At 50.9% G+C, this 19,983-nt stretch overlaps 4 protein-coding genes across 4 annotated transcripts; 3 read left to right on the top strand and 1 right to left on the bottom strand.

Annotated features, from left to right (window-relative positions):
• Nucleotides 1-740: 740 nt before the first annotated feature.
• On the top strand, nt 741-2,597 carry NiPp1 (nuclear inhibitor of protein phosphatase 1). Its single transcript, XM_029110816.1, has 6 exons — nt 741-871; nt 1,209-1,343; nt 1,484-1,570; nt 1,673-1,794; nt 1,918-2,247; nt 2,374-2,597. Exons 1-6 carry the CDS (start codon nt 741-743, stop codon nt 2,595-2,597), a joined length of 1,029 nt encoding a protein of 342 aa, XP_028966649.1.
• Nucleotides 2,598-4,554: 1,957 nt separating this feature from the next.
• On the top strand, nt 4,555-7,099 carry LOC100900057 (cytochrome b561). Its single transcript, XM_003741147.1, has 7 exons — nt 4,555-4,608; nt 4,732-4,805; nt 4,915-5,072; nt 6,155-6,298; nt 6,524-6,631; nt 6,764-6,906; nt 7,011-7,099. Exons 2-7 carry the CDS (start codon nt 4,734-4,736, stop codon nt 7,097-7,099), a joined length of 714 nt encoding a protein of 237 aa, XP_003741195.1. The 5' UTR covers nt 4,555-4,608; nt 4,732-4,733.
• Nucleotides 7,100-10,148: 3,049 nt separating this feature from the next.
• LOC100899916 (uncharacterized) lies at nt 10,149-14,823 on the top strand. Its single transcript, XM_003741146.2, has 5 exons — nt 10,149-10,579; nt 11,601-11,788; nt 13,337-13,443; nt 13,705-13,907; nt 14,025-14,823. Exons 1-5 carry the CDS (start codon nt 10,353-10,355, stop codon nt 14,137-14,139), a joined length of 840 nt encoding a protein of 279 aa, XP_003741194.1. The 5' UTR covers nt 10,149-10,352; the 3' UTR covers nt 14,140-14,823.
• An 82-nt stretch (nt 14,824-14,905) lies between these two features.
• On the bottom strand, nt 14,906-19,512 carry LOC100898349 (endoplasmic reticulum lectin 1). Its single transcript, XM_003741055.1, has 12 exons — nt 19,316-19,512; nt 18,869-19,015; nt 18,546-18,713; nt 18,283-18,418; nt 17,915-18,144; nt 17,635-17,753; nt 17,289-17,526; nt 16,369-16,389; nt 15,868-15,984; nt 15,657-15,776; nt 15,338-15,462; nt 14,906-15,231 (listed from the first exon to the last, which is right to left on the bottom strand). The coding sequence occupies exons 2-12, from the start codon at nt 19,013-19,015 to the stop codon at nt 14,994-14,996; spliced, it is 1,659 nt and encodes a 552-aa protein (XP_003741103.1). The 5' UTR covers nt 19,316-19,512; the 3' UTR covers nt 14,906-14,993.
• Between the last annotated feature and the right edge of the window lie 471 nt (nt 19,513-19,983).

Here is a 19,983-nt window from a genome sequence, read left to right as displayed (position 1 = left end):
AGCAGAGAAGCCCCTGCGGGGAGGAGCTGCTCTGCCACGAATCGCACTGTTCTCTCCGAGCTCGATACCTGGCGAAGAGGGACGTTCCTGAGCAAATTGTCCTATTGGGGAACCCGATTCATATTCGACACCACAGATCTTCGGAAAGCGCAGGTCCATCATACCTGGACGTGAGTCGCCGGAGCGGCACACGGTTCCGCCAGCTCGAACTTCTCGTAATACAGCTTCCGGAGTCGGCGATGACGAGCGCCTCTCACGTGTCTCTGGGTCGATTTCTGATCTGAAGCAGGGAAATAAATTCCACAGTAATCGCAGAAAATCCGCTTCCCCATCTCGATTCCATCGGAGGCTCTCCCGACTCTCCGCTCCCTTTCGAGAACTCCGCTGCTGTTTGCCGGCCGGCCGGCGCCCAGCACATGCCGCTCTCCATCGGATAGCAGCTGCGTGTTTACAAACAGACAGCGCTAAGGCGGATCACGGACGCCGCAAATGATCATAGATCGAATGTGAGAAGAACTTCCATCGCTTAGAGGAACAACCTGCCACCTTTGCCACGGGACCCTCATCGAAAGACCTGGAATGAACTTCCGCTGAGACGAGATCTCCAAGATCCGGACGTGGTTGAGCATCGAGCGAGAGGTGGGTAGTCAGAGACGCCGATTCCGAGCTTCCAAAACAGTGCACAGCATGCTGAATGAAACATTCTCACATCTTCTTATAGTTTCTCTCTTCTCTGCAGCATGGTGTCACACTACGATCCGCCATCGTGGGCTGGTAAACCTCCAATAGGTCTACACCTGGACGTCACGAAAGAGGAAAAATTCATCCAGAAACTCATGATAGACGAAAAAAAGTGCTACTTGTTCGGGAGGTAAGGACTTCGGACGTCCAGACTCCGTATCTGATTAGCTGATCGTACCTTCTCCATGAATCCGAGCTCTCGAGAGTCAAGTCATCGATCAGGCTGGAGAACCCAAAAAACTAGGCAGCCCGTACCATACATGTAAAGCCTTTCATTTGCCCCCGTCTTGACGTTGACGGGACGACGTCGTGGTCCGCTGTATTCCCGATTTGCGTTGGCGAATGTGAAGCTTAGAATTCCTCAGACCGCTTTCACAATTGAGATTGGATGTGGGACCTTGATGAGGCGATTGCCTAATGATGAATGTGCCTCTGGAGGTGCACATTAAAGCGGAGTTCTTCTTCAGGAATGCCGACATTTGTGATTTCCCTGTCGAGCATCAGAGCTGTTCCAGAGTTCATGCGGCCCTGGTCTACCATAAACACCTGGATAGAGCTTTCCTAGTCGATCTCGGGAGCACTCATGGGACGTATATCGGTAAGTCCCGCCGATTCGACCACCTTTCGCCGATTCTTTGGGTTCTGTTGCTCAAGCAGCGACTTGAGGCTCGCTATGTTATGCACATTCCACCACGGAATCAATATTCGATATTAGATCTTGGAACTTTTTGATTACAGGGAGGGTTCGACTCGAAGCGCAAAAACCGACGCAGCTACCCTTGGATTCCAAGTTTCATTTTGGTGCGTCCACGAGAATTTACGTGCTAAGGTGAGCCCCCTGCCATCACGGCAGAATGTAATTGTATTCCAACTCATATTCGACCAAGCTCATCATCCCTGGACATTTTCGAAAACGGAACATACTTCCTAGGGAGCGACCTCAAAATAAAGAAGCCGAAGAAGGTATCAGCGTCGAGCTTCCAGAGTCAGAATTGGAGCTCGACAACCTCACCGAATACAACACTGCTCACAACAGGAGGGTCACCATGCTCGGTTCGTGTATTTAGCTTCTACGATGCGTCCCATGATGTGCTCGACTGCTCGTTCTAAGCGTAGAGTTCAAACGAATTCGCGAATCCGAGAGACGGCTTCTCTCATTACGAGCTCGATTCTCAGGTATAACTGATGATTCTCCGGCATCGAAGAACAGAAAGTCAGCCTCTCATGGGAGGAAAGTCGTTTTCAAGGACGAGGAGGATATCATAAACCCAGAAGATATCGACCCATCGGTTGGAAAGTTCAGAAACTTGGTCCAAACTCAAGTTATCCCATCGAAGCGCATGCGGTTGAGCGATGATGTGTTCATGGAAAACGAATCGAGAATGTTTGGAAGCGCTGTGTCTTCGCTAAGATCTCAAGGAGATGCAGGCCTGAGAGACAATAACCTGAGCAGTCAACGTGCTGCTGCCCTTTATTCATCTACACCCTTGATGAGTTCGAAGCTCGGTGAGTTCTATCAACCGCTGGAGCTTACGAGTGTAGCGGCGGAGAATGAGCTCGACAACACACGACGAATGAATTTCGCCTGAATCTCCTGGCTCTTTCTTGAATCTTGGACCGTTTCTGTTTCAGGACTCCAGCTTCCAAACCCGGCGCCGGATATTTACGCGGACCGCGACGCTCCTCGAGAAGAACTGTCCAGCCAATTGAATACCGCTAAGAACGCAGCGAATGAGATGCTTTTTACTGGACCTTCCCCGTCGCCTCTAGACATAAGTCACCAGAAGAAGAAGTATCCCAAAGAGGCTTGGGGAGGTAAGAAAGCGAAAAGTAATCCCATCGCGGGTCTCTTCTAATCTCAGGCGAGACTGACAGTCGGAACGAGGCAAGTTCTGGACATCTCGTCATGACGGAGCACATTCTTTCGGCACATGAGCCATCGTCTCTGAATGGAGAGATCCCTTGGTGATAGGATCCACGACTTTCTCAAAGCCATCGGAAGTTCTAGGATCTATTTGTAAATAATTTCTGTAAAGAATTTCGTCCGAACTAATGGTGAAATCGTTGTCTTTGTCTCGGAAGTCATCGCTGCATAAAAAATGAGATGATGAGACACGTCAAAAGTGAGGGGAACGGGGGAGGCGGAGCCGAAGGTCGACGGCATCGGGCTAATCGGGGGGGAAAGGCCATGACTCACCCTTCAACCCTTCACTCTGGTGATTCTGAGACGTTCGTCGTTGCGAGCCGCTCTCCCTCCAATAATACGAATATCGGTATCGTTCCCACCGGATAGAAATTCTAACCCGGGGCCAAGCTGCGCCGAGATGCACAGGCCTCAGTACCGGAATTAGGTTTTCGCAGATTTCGCCCCAGAACCCCGAAAACGTCCGAGTAGACCTGCAAATCGATCCGCAGACTTGATTTTCATAACTATGCTCCCTCCGTAGAGAATCACCAAGATTCTAAATTGGTCCGGATCCTGGCCGAACCGCGAAGGAAGCCCAATCGCACACGGGCCCAGATACCAGGTGGAATGGCAAGCGGACTTATTCTGCGCCCGGGAGAGAGTTCCGCCAGCCGTTTTCTCCCCGACTGAATGTAGCTCTCTATAGGGCGGAACGCCTCGAGACATTCCTCCGAATATTTTTCTCCGGGGCGGGGAAACTGTCTCATCTCCGCATGGGGGTGGAATCCAGTATGGCCGCTCTCTCCGACATCTTGGCATTACGAACGCTCAATCGGGGAAGATTGTGGGGAGGGCTCAAGCTCCCCACTGCAAACGCGCCCGTCCCTCCGCCCCCGCGACGCTCAGATTGATGGACTTCGAGAGCTTGGGGGTCAATGGCGCGGGAGAGACCTTACCGTTGCACTCAGAAGATCGATTCTCGCTTCGTGAGCCCTTGATTCAATCGGGACGATTCCATCGTTAGAATACGGCGACTTGGAAGAAAAATGCGCCAGCTCGAGCTCCTCAGACTAGTTTGACCTACACTCGACCATCGAGTCCAATTCGGCGGAAGATCATGAGTACGAACTATTTTCCCTCGAAATCGAACGCGTTTCCCGAATCGTACGGACTGCTGGAGGGGACGGTGATTCCTCGACTACTCCGGCGGTCACGTTCCTCAGAATCTTTTTAAACAACAAAGGCGATGGACCCGATTTCGAAAACCAGGATTCCATGGAAGGCGGTATCGAAAGTCACCCAATATGTACAAAAAGCCTGAAGCCTCGGAATATGCGTTGGAGGACCGACACCATCGGAATATGCATTAAAGAATGAAAATATATATGGCAGGGTATTATATGCCCCACGGATGAGCTCCTCTAATTGAGGCTTCCGGAAGAGCAGAAGGTTTGACGAGCCTCGTTTTTCGTTGATGAGGGCGGCGTAAAAGGTCGCATCTCTCTCAATACTGTCGACTCTTCCTCATCGGAGCCATCAATAACCCGCAGTTAGCGGGCTGGACTCGACGTTGATAAACGGGATATATCTTCCAATGACTTCACTGACTGAGCCGCATGAGTTTTCTCCGCCTCTCTAGCTCATTCTGGACCATTCGGTAGATGAGATATTGAGAACGAATTAGCCCTCGCTGAAGAGCGCGGCTCCGCCAGAATTTGTGGCATTGTGACAGAAATTCTGAAGTGAACGCTTTCCACTGGACCTTCACGGAATATCTGCGTCGAGCGTCAGCGCGTACGCCTTGGCTGGATAGGGAGCCATGCCAAATAACACATAGGACGAAATCTATGCGCGAGCTCGAAGGCTCTACGGAGTTTCGAGCAGTCCCTTATCAGTCGAGTTCAGTATAGGAGCATCCAAGACTTGAGCCGGAGGTTCACGTTCAAAACACGCGACTCAAGGTGAGTTCAGAGGATACTCCGCAGCAACAATTGTGATACCAGAGCTCGCCGGATCATGACGGCTCCAATCGGACGCGGTTCGAAAGATCGGAGCAGCTTGAAGGCATTCAATACCCTCCGCAGTCATGGAGTTATCCGAAGAGCCCGTCGCGGGTGAACGCTTGCCAGGCTTGAAATGGTTGCTGTATGCGGCTCAGGTGAATTGAACTTTTGACAGGAATCTCTTTCATACGAGATGCAACCTACTTGAATGTGCGCGATCTGATATATTGTTTTCACTCCATCGACTCCGAATGGGATTTTCAGCTACTGGGAGCATTGTCATTGATTCTCATCGCGGTCATGGGAGCGTTGTTCGGCGGATACACCGGGCCGTCTGACCCTAAGAAATGGTTCAATTGGCACCCTCTGCTCATGACCTTGGGTCTCCTGCTGCTACAGGGAGAGTCCATTATTATCTACAGGTAGTACCGGTTTTTTCTATTCGGAAGGTCTAACATGAAGGAGAGCTCAGGACCTGGATCCTGAGCCTGATTACGGAGAAATTCACGGACATGGACCTATCACGATCCCGCTTCCGGAATCGGTGTAGGAAATTGACTTCCTGAAGCAGTAACCCGTATCCTGAAGAGCGGATTCCCCCGAGAGGCAGCGAGTCCCCCGAGAGGCGGGTCGGTTTCTGAGGAATCGGGACTGCCTCTGGGACTGCTGAAAGAACCGGCAAACTTCGGTTCCGATATCTGCAATCCCAAATGCTCAAAGGGGATTTCCCAGAGCCAAAATTCTCAGCCGAGCAGTATCATCACCGCTATACCGGGTTCCTCAATGAACTCAAATATTTTTTAGCTGATTTCCGAAAGCATCAAGCGATCGAATATGGCTTCTCCGAGGTAGGCGTGGATTCATCAAATCGACGCGAAAGGGTGGCTCGTTCCGTCCTCCAAGCCGAAAATTCATCGTTACCAAATTATCGCTCGTCCGAAGTTAGATTTGGCTCGTAATTCGAGATCGCAGAAGAGATCCGACGACCCCAGCTCAAGTTCCTGCTCCCTAATGGGTCGGATCGAGGCCGCGAGGAGGATCGGATTCGATCCGGGGATGGAGCGTTCCACAGAACCGTCATGTGATTTTTATCGCGAGTACGGCAGAAACTCGGCGTAGAATCCCGTAAATGTGATCGTCCTCGCGACAGTCAGTCCTTGGCACGATCGCAAAGACGCTCAGCGAAAAAAATCAGCCAGGTTCGTGGCCGCGATACTCTCTCGGCAGCCCGTGGCACAAGATGCGATGCGCTCGGATTGGGCGAAGAACGTACCCAATTGAAGCACGACGAACGTGTCCCCTCTGCCTGGGAGCTCCCCGCCGTATGGTTTTTCCCCCCTGGTGCTTTCCTGGGCATTCTCCGGTCGTCGCAGGCTGACCGGGAGAAGCGGCTGCTCTTCGTAGGGAGCGATCACTAGTACATATTAGTGCTTACTTCGCATGCTCGTACGGAGATATCCCGAGAGATTCATCCGTGCTCAGATTCCCGCTTGCTTATCCCCAGAGTCCTCAGGAATAAGCCGAAATTCCAACTCAAAATCGTGCATGCGGCTCTCCATGCTATCGCCTTCGCCCTGATGGTTGTCTCTCTACAGGCTGTGTTCGACTCTCACAATCTAGCGAATCCACCGTATGCGAACATGTACAGGTGAGTCTATCGCGGAGCGGAATGCGGAAGCTTCGAGATTCGGCAGCGATTCGAGTCCGAGCTGCTCGCCTCTCCTGGAAATGAAGAATTCGATGATTTTCCATGAATGACCATTCTTCAGTCGGGCGCTGCGACGCCTCTCTCCGGGAGGCTTCAGAAAAACAGAATCCACCGAACCTCAGAAGCGTAAACTATGTTCTCCGTATTTATCTTTTGCGATTTCAGCCTTCACTCGTGGATTGGACTGGGAGCTTGCATTCTATTCGCAGCCCAACTCCTCTTTGGTTTCCTCGCATTCCTTTTCCCCCAGCTTCGGGAATCTCGCAGGAAGAAGTACGTTGAGCGACACTATCCAGGCACACAGACGTCTCTGCTCGGAGCATTGAGCAAACCTTGAAGGCATCCTCGAAACGTTTAAGTCAAACATTAGAGGCGGCCGATAAGGAAGAGAGGTTTTCGTTACAGGTTGATGCCGTTCCACACCTTCGGAGGTATAGTGATTTTCCATCTGACAATCATGGCAACGTTGATGGGAATCACAGAGAAATTGATCTTCGCGCGGAATTACTCAGCACTCGAAGCTCCGGCCTTGGTTGGGAACGTATTCGGTAAATGCACACCTGGGAGACGGATCTGATGCACTGCTTGTTCTGTAATCAACATCATGAGAGGAGGATGCATGAGGTTGATGAAAGAAGACTTTTTCTTTCAGGCGTTTCCATCACTCTGTTCTCCATCGTCGTGTTTTACATCGTCTCGCAGCCCGACTACAAGCGAGTGCCTCTGCCCATTGACAGTTAGAGCCCAAAAAGTCAAGACGATCAAGACTTCGGCGATACTAGCGTCTCAATGAAAGATGAATAAAGATCTGATAACCAATAGCACTTTCGGGAACACATAGGTAATGAGCGGCGTTCTTGCGGTTGACAATATGCTTCAGCCGACCAGTATTGCTCAATGGATCTCGTTTCTCACTGCACGCCCTCGAGAGACATGTCTACCGCTACTATCTTATTAGAGAGGATCCCTGAAGAATTCCGATTCTCAAACATCGACGTTTCTAGTTATGGCTCGGGTTCGGGATGTAGTCATCGTCTTTCGAGGGATCGAGTTTTGTTCGAGCGATAATATCCCGAAATAGGCGCGCAGCGAGTGGAATCTCAGAATAAGGGCAAGCGCGAGTGCGAGAGGGCGAGTTATACCGGGCGGATGAAGATCGTGTGTTCCATGCATCGCGCCAATGCGAACTGGCTGGACGGACCCTCGATTGCGGTGAGCGGGGGTAGGATGTTCTGGCTGGTCGCCGAACGGACCTGGAGTGTCCTACGGTTCCGCGGAGGAAACCCACTCCGTCCGGCGAGGGAGTCGATAGTACAGATTATCTGATTGGGGCAGCTTTTAATTCACGATAATTCGAGATGATTCGAGAAATCCGTTCCATATCATACGCGAAGCACTTGTCCATGTTTCGGGAAACAATATGTACGACTCCAGCGAATGGACGGACCAGCTCATCAAACATATATGTTCTACGAGAGCTATCCGATGAGCCGCCATCGGTCGTGTGCGTTGTAGGTGACGATTTGTCACGAGTCACGTTTTCGGGGCATCCCGCCAACTCAGGTGCGCGATATGTGCAATCAATGTCGAAGGTGATAATGATCGCCGATCAGGTGCGTCGCATCTTCCTGGGCTCTTCCCGTTTCTCTCAAAGTCGAATGCTCTTCTAACTAAGCAGGGACATCCTCGATATCAGCTCACGTCAGAGTGGAGCGTCGTGAACTCGATAATTCAAGAGTATGCGTCGTTCGAGATGAGATATTGGACTCCTTCCGATGGCGGAAACTGGAATGTGGGGCAAAATAGTACGTCATTAACTCTTGATTTGCAGACGACTGCGTTCAATCCCATGGCGTTGCAGACGTCTCGCGGGCAAGCTTCGGCGTTCTTGAACAGACGGTATGGACGGGAGATAGGTATCCTTCGACGGGAATTTGAAGAGAACTCGACATCGGAAAGTATTGATTTTTTCTGTGACTTTCGAGTTGGGATCGAGCAAAGTAAATCCGAAGGATTGTCTGAGCTCACAGCATTGGGCAGGAATCGGTCAATGTGCTTCATCAGTCCAATTCTGCGGTGATAAGCTCGATCGCCTCCTGAGTGCCAGATTGGGCTATTCCCTCCAGTTCGACCACCCAAAAGATCCGTAGCGCCAAGTTCCAGATTCATGGCAGGGGCGAGGACGCCCATCTCGTATTATCAAGACTCATCAAACCAAAGTTGAACAAATATAATTCCTCTAACAAAAAGTTCTCATGTCCATGCCGCGCTCCACTCGATCGGCGAAAAGGCTGAGGCAAATCGCCTGGGGCGGGTGGATAGCTCTGTGCATGGAGAACGGTAAGGAAACGCAAAGAGAGCTCCGTCCCGAACTCGCTAAGCCAGAAGCAGACCTTCATCGGAATCGACAGCGAGAAAAATCTGGGGAGACATTGGACTTTGATTCATTCCGCGATGGCTCCTCGAATGCAGAATACATCTCCGCATCCGGTCGAGCTAGTATATCTAAGGGTCCTATGGAAGTCGAGGAGTCCACCAGTAGCGGGGATAGCCTGTTATTTTCTCGAATAAAGAGTAATCGTCATCCTACCCCGTTGTCGGCGCTGATTGTATTATATCAGCATTCGTTGGGATTGATCCGTGCTCATTAGTCCGAACGAATGACTCTTCCCGGGCTCTGCTCGGTCCGTGACATGTCCAGCGGAGCTCGAATCCGTCCGTAGAAAATACATCTGCAGTCGGTCGGATGACAAATAATTGTGATGTACGCGAAACTGAGAGGTGCCCATCTGTATATATAGACACCACAGGTGATATCGCACAATCAGACATGTAGGTACCATTTCGAGAGAGTCGCAGAAACGGGAAATCCTCCCGATTCAAAACAACTCAGAACGTCGGAGGCTCACTACCTTTGAGCGATATGCAGAGCCAAGAAAGAGCTGATCGAGGGGCTGTGGTCCTGGCGAGCAGGGAGAGCATGGAGCGATATAAAAGCCGCTTGAGATTCGAATGAAAAGTTTTTTCCCCCAGAGATATATATTCAGGGATTCACTCGGATAAACCGTCTGCTTGTCTTTCGGCACCTAAAGCTGTGAGAAATTCCGCCGGTCTCTCCCGAATACTTCATCTCCACTTGCCGTTCAGTGGCTCAAATCGAATCTGACCGAACGCCGATGACAGACATCTGATCGGGGCGGACGAGTCGAATATATAAATCTCCGTATTAAGGGGGAAAACGGATCAGAGAACCGCTCTGGCGGGTGCGATTGAGAGAGGATCACCCCTCGCGGCCACGACTCGGGATGGTGTCGACCCCGGCGACCCGTATCGATTTTCTCTACTGTGAAGGAGTGATCTTTGCGGGAATCCGCTGCCAGGGGCAATGTCCGCCAGGGAGCTTGCCGGCAATGGCTCCGGAAGAAAAGCAAGAGGAACGAGCAGCATTCGGAATAAAAGCAGCGATATAGCAGGTTTTCCTCTCTTGCCCGTTGAGAGTCGCGATCCTAGTCGAGCATTTAGATAATACCAATAGCTCCATCTGATAGTCAGCGAGATCATGGAAAACGTTTGCGGTATGAGCCGGGCTGGCTGGTTCGCGGCTCACTCTCTCGAAGTCTTTCTGCGGTCGGTACAAATCATGGAATACCTCTTGATCTTGAGTAGAATACCTTCCCGTGGATTCTTCTGTCGATCTGCGAGTGCGCACCTCCTCGCAGCTCGTGTCGAGGTATCCTCTCCGGCGGCCTTTCGCGCTGGACATCTAACCGAGAAGCGACCTGTCGGGAGAGCCGGTAATCCGTTTGCGTGAGAAGCATCGAGCAACTCCGTCTTTTCTTCCCATGTGTCAGAGCACTGCTATCTGATGAAGATCTGAGAGCGAAGTCTCCGCATCGATGAAGAGTGCCATCGAAGTGTGCTGAGTGCAATCGCAAGCGGCCATCGATCGGATTAGCAAAGAACATCGAGCACAGCAGCTGGATTTTAAGCGACAATGGAACGTATGACAATCAGGTTGTTCGCCTCCGTAATTATATTTTTGGTCATCGCTTCCCTCGGAGCTGACGGAGCCTTGGGTCGCATGCATCATCGGAGTTCGACTCGAACCGCCAAAAAAACCTCACGCAAGATCGTAGTCTATACATACGGTCTCACCGTGGCCGAGATCTACAGGAGCCCGCACGATCGTACTCTGCAGTACTGCAAGCTGACTGAGCTCAAGTGAGTTGGAAGGGGAGCGAGATGTACGCCGACTCTCGAAACATGATGCGCTGCCTTAGGAGGAGACCGGGTTTGGAAACAAAGTCCCATAGATTCCTTGCTAACGAAAGTAGATGAATAACAGGATGCACCGGATAACGGCACGCATCCGTGGAGACTGTCGCCCAACCTATACCGTGGCTCGCTTGACGACACTGAGTCGCAGAATCATCGTACAGTATTCCATAGAAGATGCTAGACGGGAGGGACCTTCAAGCGCAACACGTGGCTTTCGAGGGCAGCTCTCTCCGGGAGAGCACCTCGATTCGGGCCACTCTCCTCTCATTCTGCGGGCTTGCTCTTCTTCCTCTACATGCGATATGCATCCCTCGGTGGGAATTTCCGCTGAGCCATAGCAGGCTCCGACCCTATCCTTGTCGATCATCCCTGGGGCTGGGAAGTTGGCGCCAAGAGCCGTGAACTTTCACGGTGTTTTCAGGCGATCCTCCATAGGAAGTCAATTGGGAAGGGGGGGGGGTGGAAGTGCCGTGAGTTTTCGAGGAGAACGCCGTAATTGATTACCAGCCTTAATCATCCCGAATGAAGTGCGTACGCCGAGCGTTTTCATCAGTGAGCTAACTCTCATAATCGAGAGCTGTCTCCGGGTGCAAGTCGATGAGCCTCGGGGTTCTATAGAGATGCTCGACATCGAATCTTCCCCCTGGTTGGAGCTTCACGGTTGTTGGGATGATGCTGCTCTTTGGGATTCGATGGAAGCCGGTCACCTCGTGGCATTCCCGTTGTTGGTAGTGGCATGAGGGCAATCAGCAGTCTCAGAGAGGGAGGGGATCCATGTCTCTGGCCCAGGGCAATGAACTTCATGGCGTTCCGATCGGAATCGTTCATACATATGAAGACGATTCTTGGAGTTAGCGGTGTCAGGCAGAATGCAATTTTCTCGCGCCACAGCGGATTCCGGTGCTGCCTGACTGGAACCTGGTCATTTGACTCAATCCACTAAGTTTTTTTCTCTCAACTCCAGGGATGGATCGGAATGCGAATCGACACTACAAGCGATTAACAGACCTGTCAGGAACATCTGCCACAAGAAGATGATGGCTCTCATTAATGAATGCATGGAGCTCAAGAACGAGGAATCAATTTCGGAAGAGGGGAATTTGGGTGACGACACTGGTTTCTTCGAAGGCATCTGGAATGCGATTTATCCAGGTAAGTCGAACAGGGCATCTCGCCTGTTCGAACAAGGTAGCGAATTCCTGCGAGGCGTTTCGGGAAAGGCAATTCATGTTTGGGCTACTATGATTCGGAGACAGAATTCCATTGGGATGCAATTCAGCTTAAAGCGCCTGTGCCGGAATGCTCGGGAGACGCGGGATCATCCTCTCAGACGCTCAAAAAGAGGGGCTCTCGAGCTATCATGGTATTATGGTGCAAGTTCCTTCTCCCGGAGGGTGAATCTGCCGCTGAAGCTTGATTGCGACAGGGGCGGTATGAGAGGGCATTTTCATCCCGAAAAAAGGAAAACGTCCGCGCGGACATCGGGACGAAAAGCAGACTCCAACACCGCACAATTCATTCTATGTATCCGGCCTGTTCCATGGAGTTAATTGATTTTCCCATTTATCTCCTTGTAAGCAACACTCGGGTGAGCTCCAATGTCCCTATACCAACGTATAGATACCATTCGCTGAGGGGGAAATTTTCAATCAAACCCCAGGCTCATGCTGTCGGCCCCTCGCGGCTAAAAAACAAGAAAATTTCGGGAAGTCAATTTCCGATCGAATCCTGCGCCACTTCCGCGGAGAACCTAGAAAAGCGGGCACTCTCTGTGAAACTTCGAAGGGCGGAAAAATCGGACAAGTAAGAACGTGTCCTCTCATACCGCGTTTCTAAGGATTTCCGCTTGCCGTCATCCGTCTCGGCTTGATTTGAATGATATGTGGTCTGCTTCAGCTTTCATCGGAAAGAGACCGGGCAAGTTTCGAAACCTCCGCGTGAAAATAGCTCGCGGGGCGCCTCAGAGTATCATTTTCATTTATGCACCTCGGGGTCCTGCCGAAAGAAAACTGATGAGCTGGCATTATTTTCCTGGATCTCCCGAGCGTGCACAGTCTGGGAGCTTACGGATCGAGTCCCATGAGCGTATTCACTAGCGGCGTCGAGTCATCCTTCTTATCGTTTCGTAGATGCCGACCGAAATATTCTCCTGATGCGGACTCCTTGAACCCGCAGGTTTTGTGGCGGAGACGCCGGAGGGGGGATCGGGCCGAGGGAAAGAAAAAGGCTTCTTTTCGTCTCGCTGAGAGGGCACACAGGGGGCATCGCTCTATCCAAGTGAACAAGGTCCACAATTTGTATTTTGTAATCGAGAGTGTCCATGCGCCAGATTGTTCGGCGTAAATCTCCGGGTCGATGTCTGACACTCCTTTCAGAGATTTTTTCTTCTTTCACGAGAGCAAGGACTTGCTCAATGGCTTTCTCTGTTCGCCCCTCATATGTGGAAGGCGGATGAACGGATCACGGCGCGGATAGACGGCAGTATCGAAGGAAGTCGCTTTTGGCCCGCCGGAGAAAGCAGCCAGGCCCCGACGATACGATCTAAAAGCAGTGGAGCGGTAGGACTCCGCTTCAAGCTGATTGGAAAGCCAAAGACTCTGCCGGATCGGAACCTCGGGTGTTCCTCCCGATATGCCTCCCAGACTTTCAGAACCCTCCCTTCATGAACCGAGCCTATCTGACCACAGAAATCTCTTCAAGGAACCAAGTGGTGTGGAGCGGGACATCTGGCGAGGAACTACTTCGATTTGGGCTCAGAGGTCTTGGTGGACAAATGTTGCAGAGCTCACGATCACTGTCCGATAAAGGTGAATGAAACAAAGAAACGTGTCGTTCAATCTGGAACCTCTGCTTTGATGGAAAGCCTCGATGGACGACATCTAGACTTCATCTCAATCATGACCCACGGCTTCGTTGCGACCAGCCTATACGCTGCGACCAGCCGCGTTCTCTCGTTATAAGTTCTTCGTGGTTCATTCTTCTAAAGCTTGACATTCGAAGCTCAGTCCTCTTTGACAACGTATCGTGCGTCGGAGCGCTTTTCTCAGGTCGTTGTGCTCGATTCTCAGGTCCGTCCCTGGCAGTTTGGTTACGGAGAACGCAACTATAGTCCGTATACGAAATCACATTGCGACTGTGATATCGACTTCTTCAAGTGTCTGACGGCGGCCAACAGCTCAACAGCTGACACGATTGGTGATCTCTTCTTCAATGCCATGAGAGTCAGCTGTCTCAGAGAGAAGCCCGGGCTGAATATCTGTCCGAACGCGGGGTGAGTAATCCGTTCATTCGCCTTCCACATAGAATGTCTTATTGTTAGTCTCACTGATTGTTTGTGATTCTTGGTGCGTTCTAAAGATTGACCAAATAGGACCCGATTCCATTGCAGCTCGACTGAGAGTAAATGTCACACCGCTTCCCTCATAGACAAGCTCGAGCTCGGGTCGTACGCCGCGGAAATCAAATACCTGAATCGAACTTGCACGCGCAGGTCCCGTTCTTGACGCTCTTTTCCGCCCTGCCTCAGCCCTTGATGAGTCGCGCCCCGCGCTCAGGGTCTGCTCGATTGCCGTGGCGCGGTGGCAGCCTTGCCACATAATTGTACATACGTGAGCATGCCACCTAGGAGACGCCGTATCGAGTTCGGTGAGAGCTGAGACGGCCCGAATCATTTCGAGGATTCCTCAAGCGAGCTAGGAATTCAGAGAGACCTACCGTAGATCATGCTTCAGCTGCGCTATTACGTGACTGCTCATGATTCTCCTCATAGCTCAAAAAGAGTTCCCATCGTACCACAACATGACGGAAGTCGAGGATTTGTCCTATGCAGGAGAAGAGCCTATGATCGATGAAGATCGAGGTAGAACCTCGGCAGCTGACACGTGTATCCTTATCAATTCGTATGAAGATACAACGGAATCCGCCTCAGTCAGAGATGAAATATCCCTCTCGAGGAGTTCAAGCTAGGATAAGCTCGCCTCAGGCATCTGGATCGAGATCGGATATTCAGACGATGGCGTTCGACCTCGATCCAGTCGATACGATACCTAGTAAAATCCTCAAAACATCATCCACCTTTATTGAATCGTTAGCCTGCGGGAGATTCGAGACCAGACAGTCTGGTCATCAGTTATCATGGTATGCTTCGGGAAGAGATCGGATAATCGCGGTCGGGATAGGTACTTGGAATTCCGTGGGCTAATTATTGAGAAAGAGTTATCAGACGGAAGGAAACTATAAATAAATCGTCTGATGAAAACTGCAATGTACAATATCTTCCCATCATCGGCGACGGGATTTCGGATTTATTCAAAACGCAATCTTATTCAACGAGATCATGGAGAAGTAGCTTCTTCATTCAAGCCTCCGACCCTGGTGGGTCTTCTTTCTCTTGCTCCGCCTGCTTTTCGTCCCTCTCCGAGCTTTCCGCCGGCGGTCCAGATGCAGGACTTGATTGTTCGGGGAGTCCATCCTCATCGACTTTGGTGAGCAGGCTGCACACGATTGAGCCCTCCACTGATAGCTTGTATTCACAAGCTTTCGGCTCTTGCAGAGATATGCTCACCGCGTCCGGATGACCGGGTACGGCTTTACATCTGCGGATTGAACATGAGTCAAGACATCTCTCCCCAGAATAGGGTATGCATTGAATTCCTCCTCAGCGTCTTCAAAAGTCATCCTCCGTATATTCACAACACTTACGAAAGTTTCACTTCCACGGTTCGCGGTTTGCCCGTCACGGCACACATATCGCCGTCGCTGTAGAAATGCTTCACGTACAGAGGTCTCGGAGGGACTTTCCGCGTCGGGTCAGCGGACACCCATTGCTGCGAAACGTACACTGTCGCTTTATGTCTCCGGATTTTGCGGCCAGGAATGATTAATGATCAAGGCTCCAATCGAACATATGCCTCTACATATAGTTCCAGTCGGGTAATAAATCCTACGCTCGAGTGAGAAGCTTCTCTTCGAAGGAAGTGAATGGATCAATGTCCGATATCGGCCAGGGGATCAAACTCACTCTGTGCTTGTCCTCGTTCCATTTGCCCAGGAGGATTTCCTGCATTTTCTCGTTCTTCTCGAGGTGGTATTGAGTGACCCATTTCCCATAGCAGAATTCGTATCGCCACCAACCGGACCCCTGTTGGAACATTGCGAGAGCTGATTAAGCCAAACGAGGCGTGGAGATTCAATTATTTAGGAAGGACAAAGCATAATAATGGCAGGCGTACCCCGGTCAGGCATGTATCTCCGCTGAGAATTCTCAAGAGATCCTCAGCATCTCGATCAAGTGGTAGCTCTGATCGTTCATCGTCTTCGTCTTGGAGGAAGAATATCTTCAGGTTTCTCTGCAAATGAATGTCCCGGAGTTTCAACATGCACCCACGGAGTCGGGAGAATACGGTCCGCGGAGCCGAATCCAGCGGAAGATCGCGCTCGGTTTAGGGGAGAAAGCCGTACATTCCTTGGGGTTCCTAATGGAGATTCTAACGGATACTGCGAACACAAAGCGGGAACTTTCAAAACTCAGGAGAATAATGGGAAAGATCGGGACGACGCGACTTCCGGAGACAGTATTCGACAGAAAGGCTCATGGCTCATGTCACCAATCAATGGGTTTCCCGGGTAGGGCTCAGGGACCTAATAAGTAAACGAATAGCTGTCGAAAAACCTACTTCCCTTTTATTTTGAACAATTGGAAAGTCAGTCTCCATGCTGGTAAGGCCGCTTACCTCAATAGCATCAACAAGATTCTAAAATGAACCAAAATCTCCTTAAATCCTCATCGAAGTCATGCAGGATGGAATTACGAGTTTTTACATTTGTCATTGCAAACTCCGAGATCTAGGAAGACGCGAAAACGCTCAGGATTTCCTGAGGAAGCCCACTATAACATCGCCCGCCTTTTGCCAAACGAACCGTGGCGTGGAATGAGCCCGACGATTTTATTCGGGGATGACCACAAGAGAAGAAAGATCAGGGAATGATCGTGTACACGGGTAAGTTTGTCCCATAGGATGGATGGCAGAGAATGACACGCGGATACACACACATATTTGGAAGTTCGCGACTCTAGAACACTACGGACAAATATTTTTTGTGGAACGCATTAATTCGTGATTATAATCCGAAATCGCACGTTGGGGAGGTTTCCACTCTTCTCCTGAAAACACAGCAAACAAAATAAAAGGACTTGCAACGCAAGAACCAAGCTGGTGCGGTGCTGCAGAGAGAGTTCGTGTGCGTTCGTGGCGGAACGTAACCCTGCTCCGTCAGATACGAACGATATTCTCCGCCATGACGGCGGAACCACAAGTCGAAACTTCAAGAACCATATCTTTCTACCCGAGGATTAGCGAGAAGAGGACGGTGGGGGAAACCCATGCGAGGCCTGAGAAACTCCGGCTGGTATAGGGGGGGACTCTGTTTAAGGTCGGACGACGGAAGAGCAGACAATGATTGATGACCTTATGACTATCAACGAGGATCGAAGCTGGAACTACCGAGCGATTCTCTACTGGATTGGGAGAGGAACTCATGCGGGGCTATTGGAAAGGAACCGTCTTCTCGGATAATTACTCACCGGCGAGCCCATCCCCACAGTTTAATTTCACCTCCATACCCAGAGATCGCGTCCAAGAGTCCAACTCACCTTGAAATCGCTGTTGTACTGAATTCCCTCGTTCTCCGCGGAAGAAGTCGCTCTGAAGTCTCGATTCTCGCGCTCTTGTTCCTGCAATCTCTTCGGCTGATTCAGGTTCCTCTCAATTACTTCGGAGCCGTCGTTCTCCTCGGACGACTCGCGCGTTTCCGTTTCCTTCACGGATTCAACATCGAGCTTGTCCCCGGCTCGATGACAGGAAATTTCATTCTCTGGCGTCGTCCCCACCCTGCGGATGGTTGAGAAATCTTTCGTGCCGGACGATAGAGGGGGTCGATTTTGGCAGCAGGGCAAATCGGAATAAGCAATTCTCAGTAGTCTTTTTTTTTCAGCTGACCTGAACATGGGGTGACTGCACAGAAGTGGAGTGCGGACGACGACTTTGTACTTGCAAGTCGACGTTTCCTCGAAGGAATGAACGTCATGATCAGAAAGCTCATCACAGATGTAGAAAACCTGTCCAAGTAAAAATAGAAGATCAGAATAGAGTTCTGGTCTCTGAGAACCAAGATCGTTGGGACGCTTCTCAACGCCGCCCACCAGAGCCGTATCAGAATCGGATTTTCCCAGGAAAACCGATCTCCGGCAGCGACCCCCGCTCGAGCAGAGAAACTCACCTGAGTAGATCGTGGTTGTCCATTGATGTCACAGAGCGTACCGAATGACATGTTTAGGACGAAAGCCGGATAATCAATGCCGTCGACTTTGGTCACGGGGGGGTTGATGGAGTGTTCCATGTCATTGATTTTCACGTTTCCGGTATCAGAGTCAGACTCCACTCGTTTAGGAGGTGGCTTGCTCGTATAAGCCCTCAACTTCTCTTCCAGTCGGCTCTTGTAAATTTCATCTGGAATGATGCCGAGCGTGTCGAATACTGTTCCGAAAAGCCATAGCACCCCAATGAGGCCTGGCTTGCTTACCGACTCCCGACGGAGCGGGAGTCGCTTGTATCGATGAAAAATCGGTCAAAGACTCTTCGACTCACTGTCGCGCTTCCTAGTTTCCGGATCGGATTTCCCCAAATAGAACTCCATGATGGCGACTTTTGACGCGATCGTATCTTCGTGATATTGACGAAGCGACCGACCATGACATAGCTGATACGTCCAGTATGAGTCCAACTGCGGAAACGAGAGACGTCATCAATCATGACGACCTGTTCACTGTTCGCGAGTACACCTTGAAAACTCGACGATCGGGCTTAGCTATGGGGCAAATCTACGGAAATGATCTCGGATCGTCGGGTACCTTGTATCGACAGACTTTGTGCGAAAACAAGGGCTCTAGAAGCTCATGAGGCGTAGGACCAACGTAATTCCTGACGTCTGCGTCCCGGCCTTCGACCTGCAGTGTCTTGGGCACATAACAGACGTAAGGTTCCTTATCTGCACTCATCATCCGGACGAATTCGAAACCCTGAAACATAAAAGAGCGTAATTTGCAGTCCGCGGGCCCTACTCGCGATTCATCTTGGAAGCTTGACCGATTCTGGAGACTTCTCCTCCGGAAGGCGGTTTCCGGAGTAGAGATACCAGATCGCAGATACATGTCACGGAGAACGGCGAAGTTACCTCTTTGGGTATGTTTTCGAGCGAGTCGAGGGGTTCTTTCCATCGAATCTTGAAGAGGATAGACTCGTCAACTCCCGCGATGTCGAAGCAGTATACGGTGGACAGAAGGCACATCCACGAGAGCGCGGCGCAGAACTTAACCGCCATCTGTGACGAAAGAATATATTAAACGGCGATTATATCGATTTGATAGATCATCTCAAGAGAAACGTGAAATGGGAGCGAGCATCGGGCACATTTTGAGAGCCCTCCGGACCAATACCGGAATACCGGCATCATCTCGCGTCTTTGGCAATCTATCCATTAGAATGAAGAATCTTCAGGAGGGACGGGACCGCCGTCGGATAAGGTGCGCATCACGGATTAGATCGTAGCAAGAGCCATTGATCCACGGACGAAGTATCATCATAACTTGCAGCTCATCTGACGCTCCCCAAATACACTCACCTCGACTCTTCTTTGTTATTCACCAGTGTTGACTAGAATACATAGATTTGGTCGCATATCAATGATTGTGCTTCATTCCTCCTGCATCGCAGAGAAGAAAGCAACCTCTCGGATCCAGGAATAATCTGACGTGGATTCCACTCGGCGTTCGAATGACGAGAGTACCGCACAGTCAATTCACAGATGTCAGCTGAAGTGTCTGCTCGATCATGACAACACGGCTCTCTCGGGGCCCGCGGCGGTGGTTCTGCCGCCTGCACTCCGAGGGCCGATTCCGACGGAGAACTTCGAAAAACACTCGTGAAGACCTACCGATCGGGAATTCATTCCATATCTCCCCTAAGAGGACGCCCAGTCGGACATTGGAAAGGTCTAAGCTGCTTCAGAAAGCCGGAATCGATGTTCACAAGAGTTTTACGGAGAAAGCGGTCACCGAGGGCTGTCGGGGCTCGCGCCGAGATCGTTTAATACAACTGTGCGTGCAATTGCCCCGCTCCGATATCCAGCGAGAATGGCCAGATTCACCTGCGAATATGCGCCCCAACTTAAAGGTTTTTCATCGCCGCAGCAGCAGAATCCAGCCCCGTCTTCCGACTTTTAAGGGACTCTCGTTCCGAGAGTTTCGAGGCGGATGGCAATAATAACAAACTTGCGAAATGGCCTCCCTC

This window comes from Galendromus occidentalis, unplaced genomic scaffold (genome assembly GCF_000255335.2).
Source record: "Galendromus occidentalis unplaced genomic scaffold, Mocc_1.1 scf7180000077121, whole genome shotgun sequence".
Lineage (NCBI taxonomy): Eukaryota > Metazoa > Arthropoda > Arachnida > Mesostigmata > Phytoseiidae > Galendromus > Galendromus occidentalis.
Note: the sequence above shows the minus strand (reverse complement) of the source record. Positions and strands in the feature narration are given on the sequence as shown.

Excerpts from the sequence above, each read along its gene's own strand:
- NiPp1 (XM_029110816.1), top strand. The coding sequence starts at position 741 with ATGGTGTCACACTACGATCCGCCATCGTGGGCTGGTAAACCTCCAATA. Across the intron at positions 1,571-1,672 it reads ACGAGAATTTACGTGCTAAG|GGAGCGACCTCAAAATAAAG; the intron begins GTGAGCCCCCTG and ends CATACTTCCTAG. Across the intron at positions 2,248-2,373 it reads CTTGATGAGTTCGAAGCTCG|GACTCCAGCTTCCAAACCCG; the intron begins GTGAGTTCTATC and ends TTTCTGTTTCAG.
- LOC100898349 (XM_003741055.1), bottom strand. The coding sequence starts at position 19,015 with ATGGCGGTTAAGTTCTGCGCCGCGCTCTCGTGGATGTGCCTTCTGTCC. Across the intron at positions 17,754-17,914 it reads GACAACCACGATCTACTCAG|GTTTTCTACATCTGTGATGA; the intron begins GTGAGTTTCTCT and ends TTACTTGGACAG. Across the intron at positions 17,527-17,634 it reads TGCAGTCACCCCATGTTCAG|GGTGGGGACGACGCCAGAGA; the intron begins GTCAGCTGAAAA and ends AACCATCCGCAG.
- LOC100900057 (XM_003741147.1), top strand. The coding sequence starts at position 4,734 with ATGGAGTTATCCGAAGAGCCCGTCGCGGGTGAACGCTTGCCAGGCTTG. Across the intron at positions 6,299-6,523 it reads CCGTATGCGAACATGTACAG|CCTTCACTCGTGGATTGGAC; the intron begins GTGAGTCTATCG and ends TTGCGATTTCAG. Across the intron at positions 6,632-6,763 it reads CGGGAATCTCGCAGGAAGAA|GTTGATGCCGTTCCACACCT; the intron begins GTACGTTGAGCG and ends TTTTCGTTACAG.
- LOC100899916 (XM_003741146.2), top strand. The coding sequence starts at position 10,353 with ATGGAACGTATGACAATCAGGTTGTTCGCCTCCGTAATTATATTTTTG. Across the intron at positions 13,444-13,704 it reads ACGATCACTGTCCGATAAAG|GTCCGTCCCTGGCAGTTTGG; the intron begins GTGAATGAAACA and ends CTCGATTCTCAG. Across the intron at positions 13,908-14,024 it reads AATATCTGTCCGAACGCGGG|CTCGACTGAGAGTAAATGTC; the intron begins GTGAGTAATCCG and ends ATTCCATTGCAG.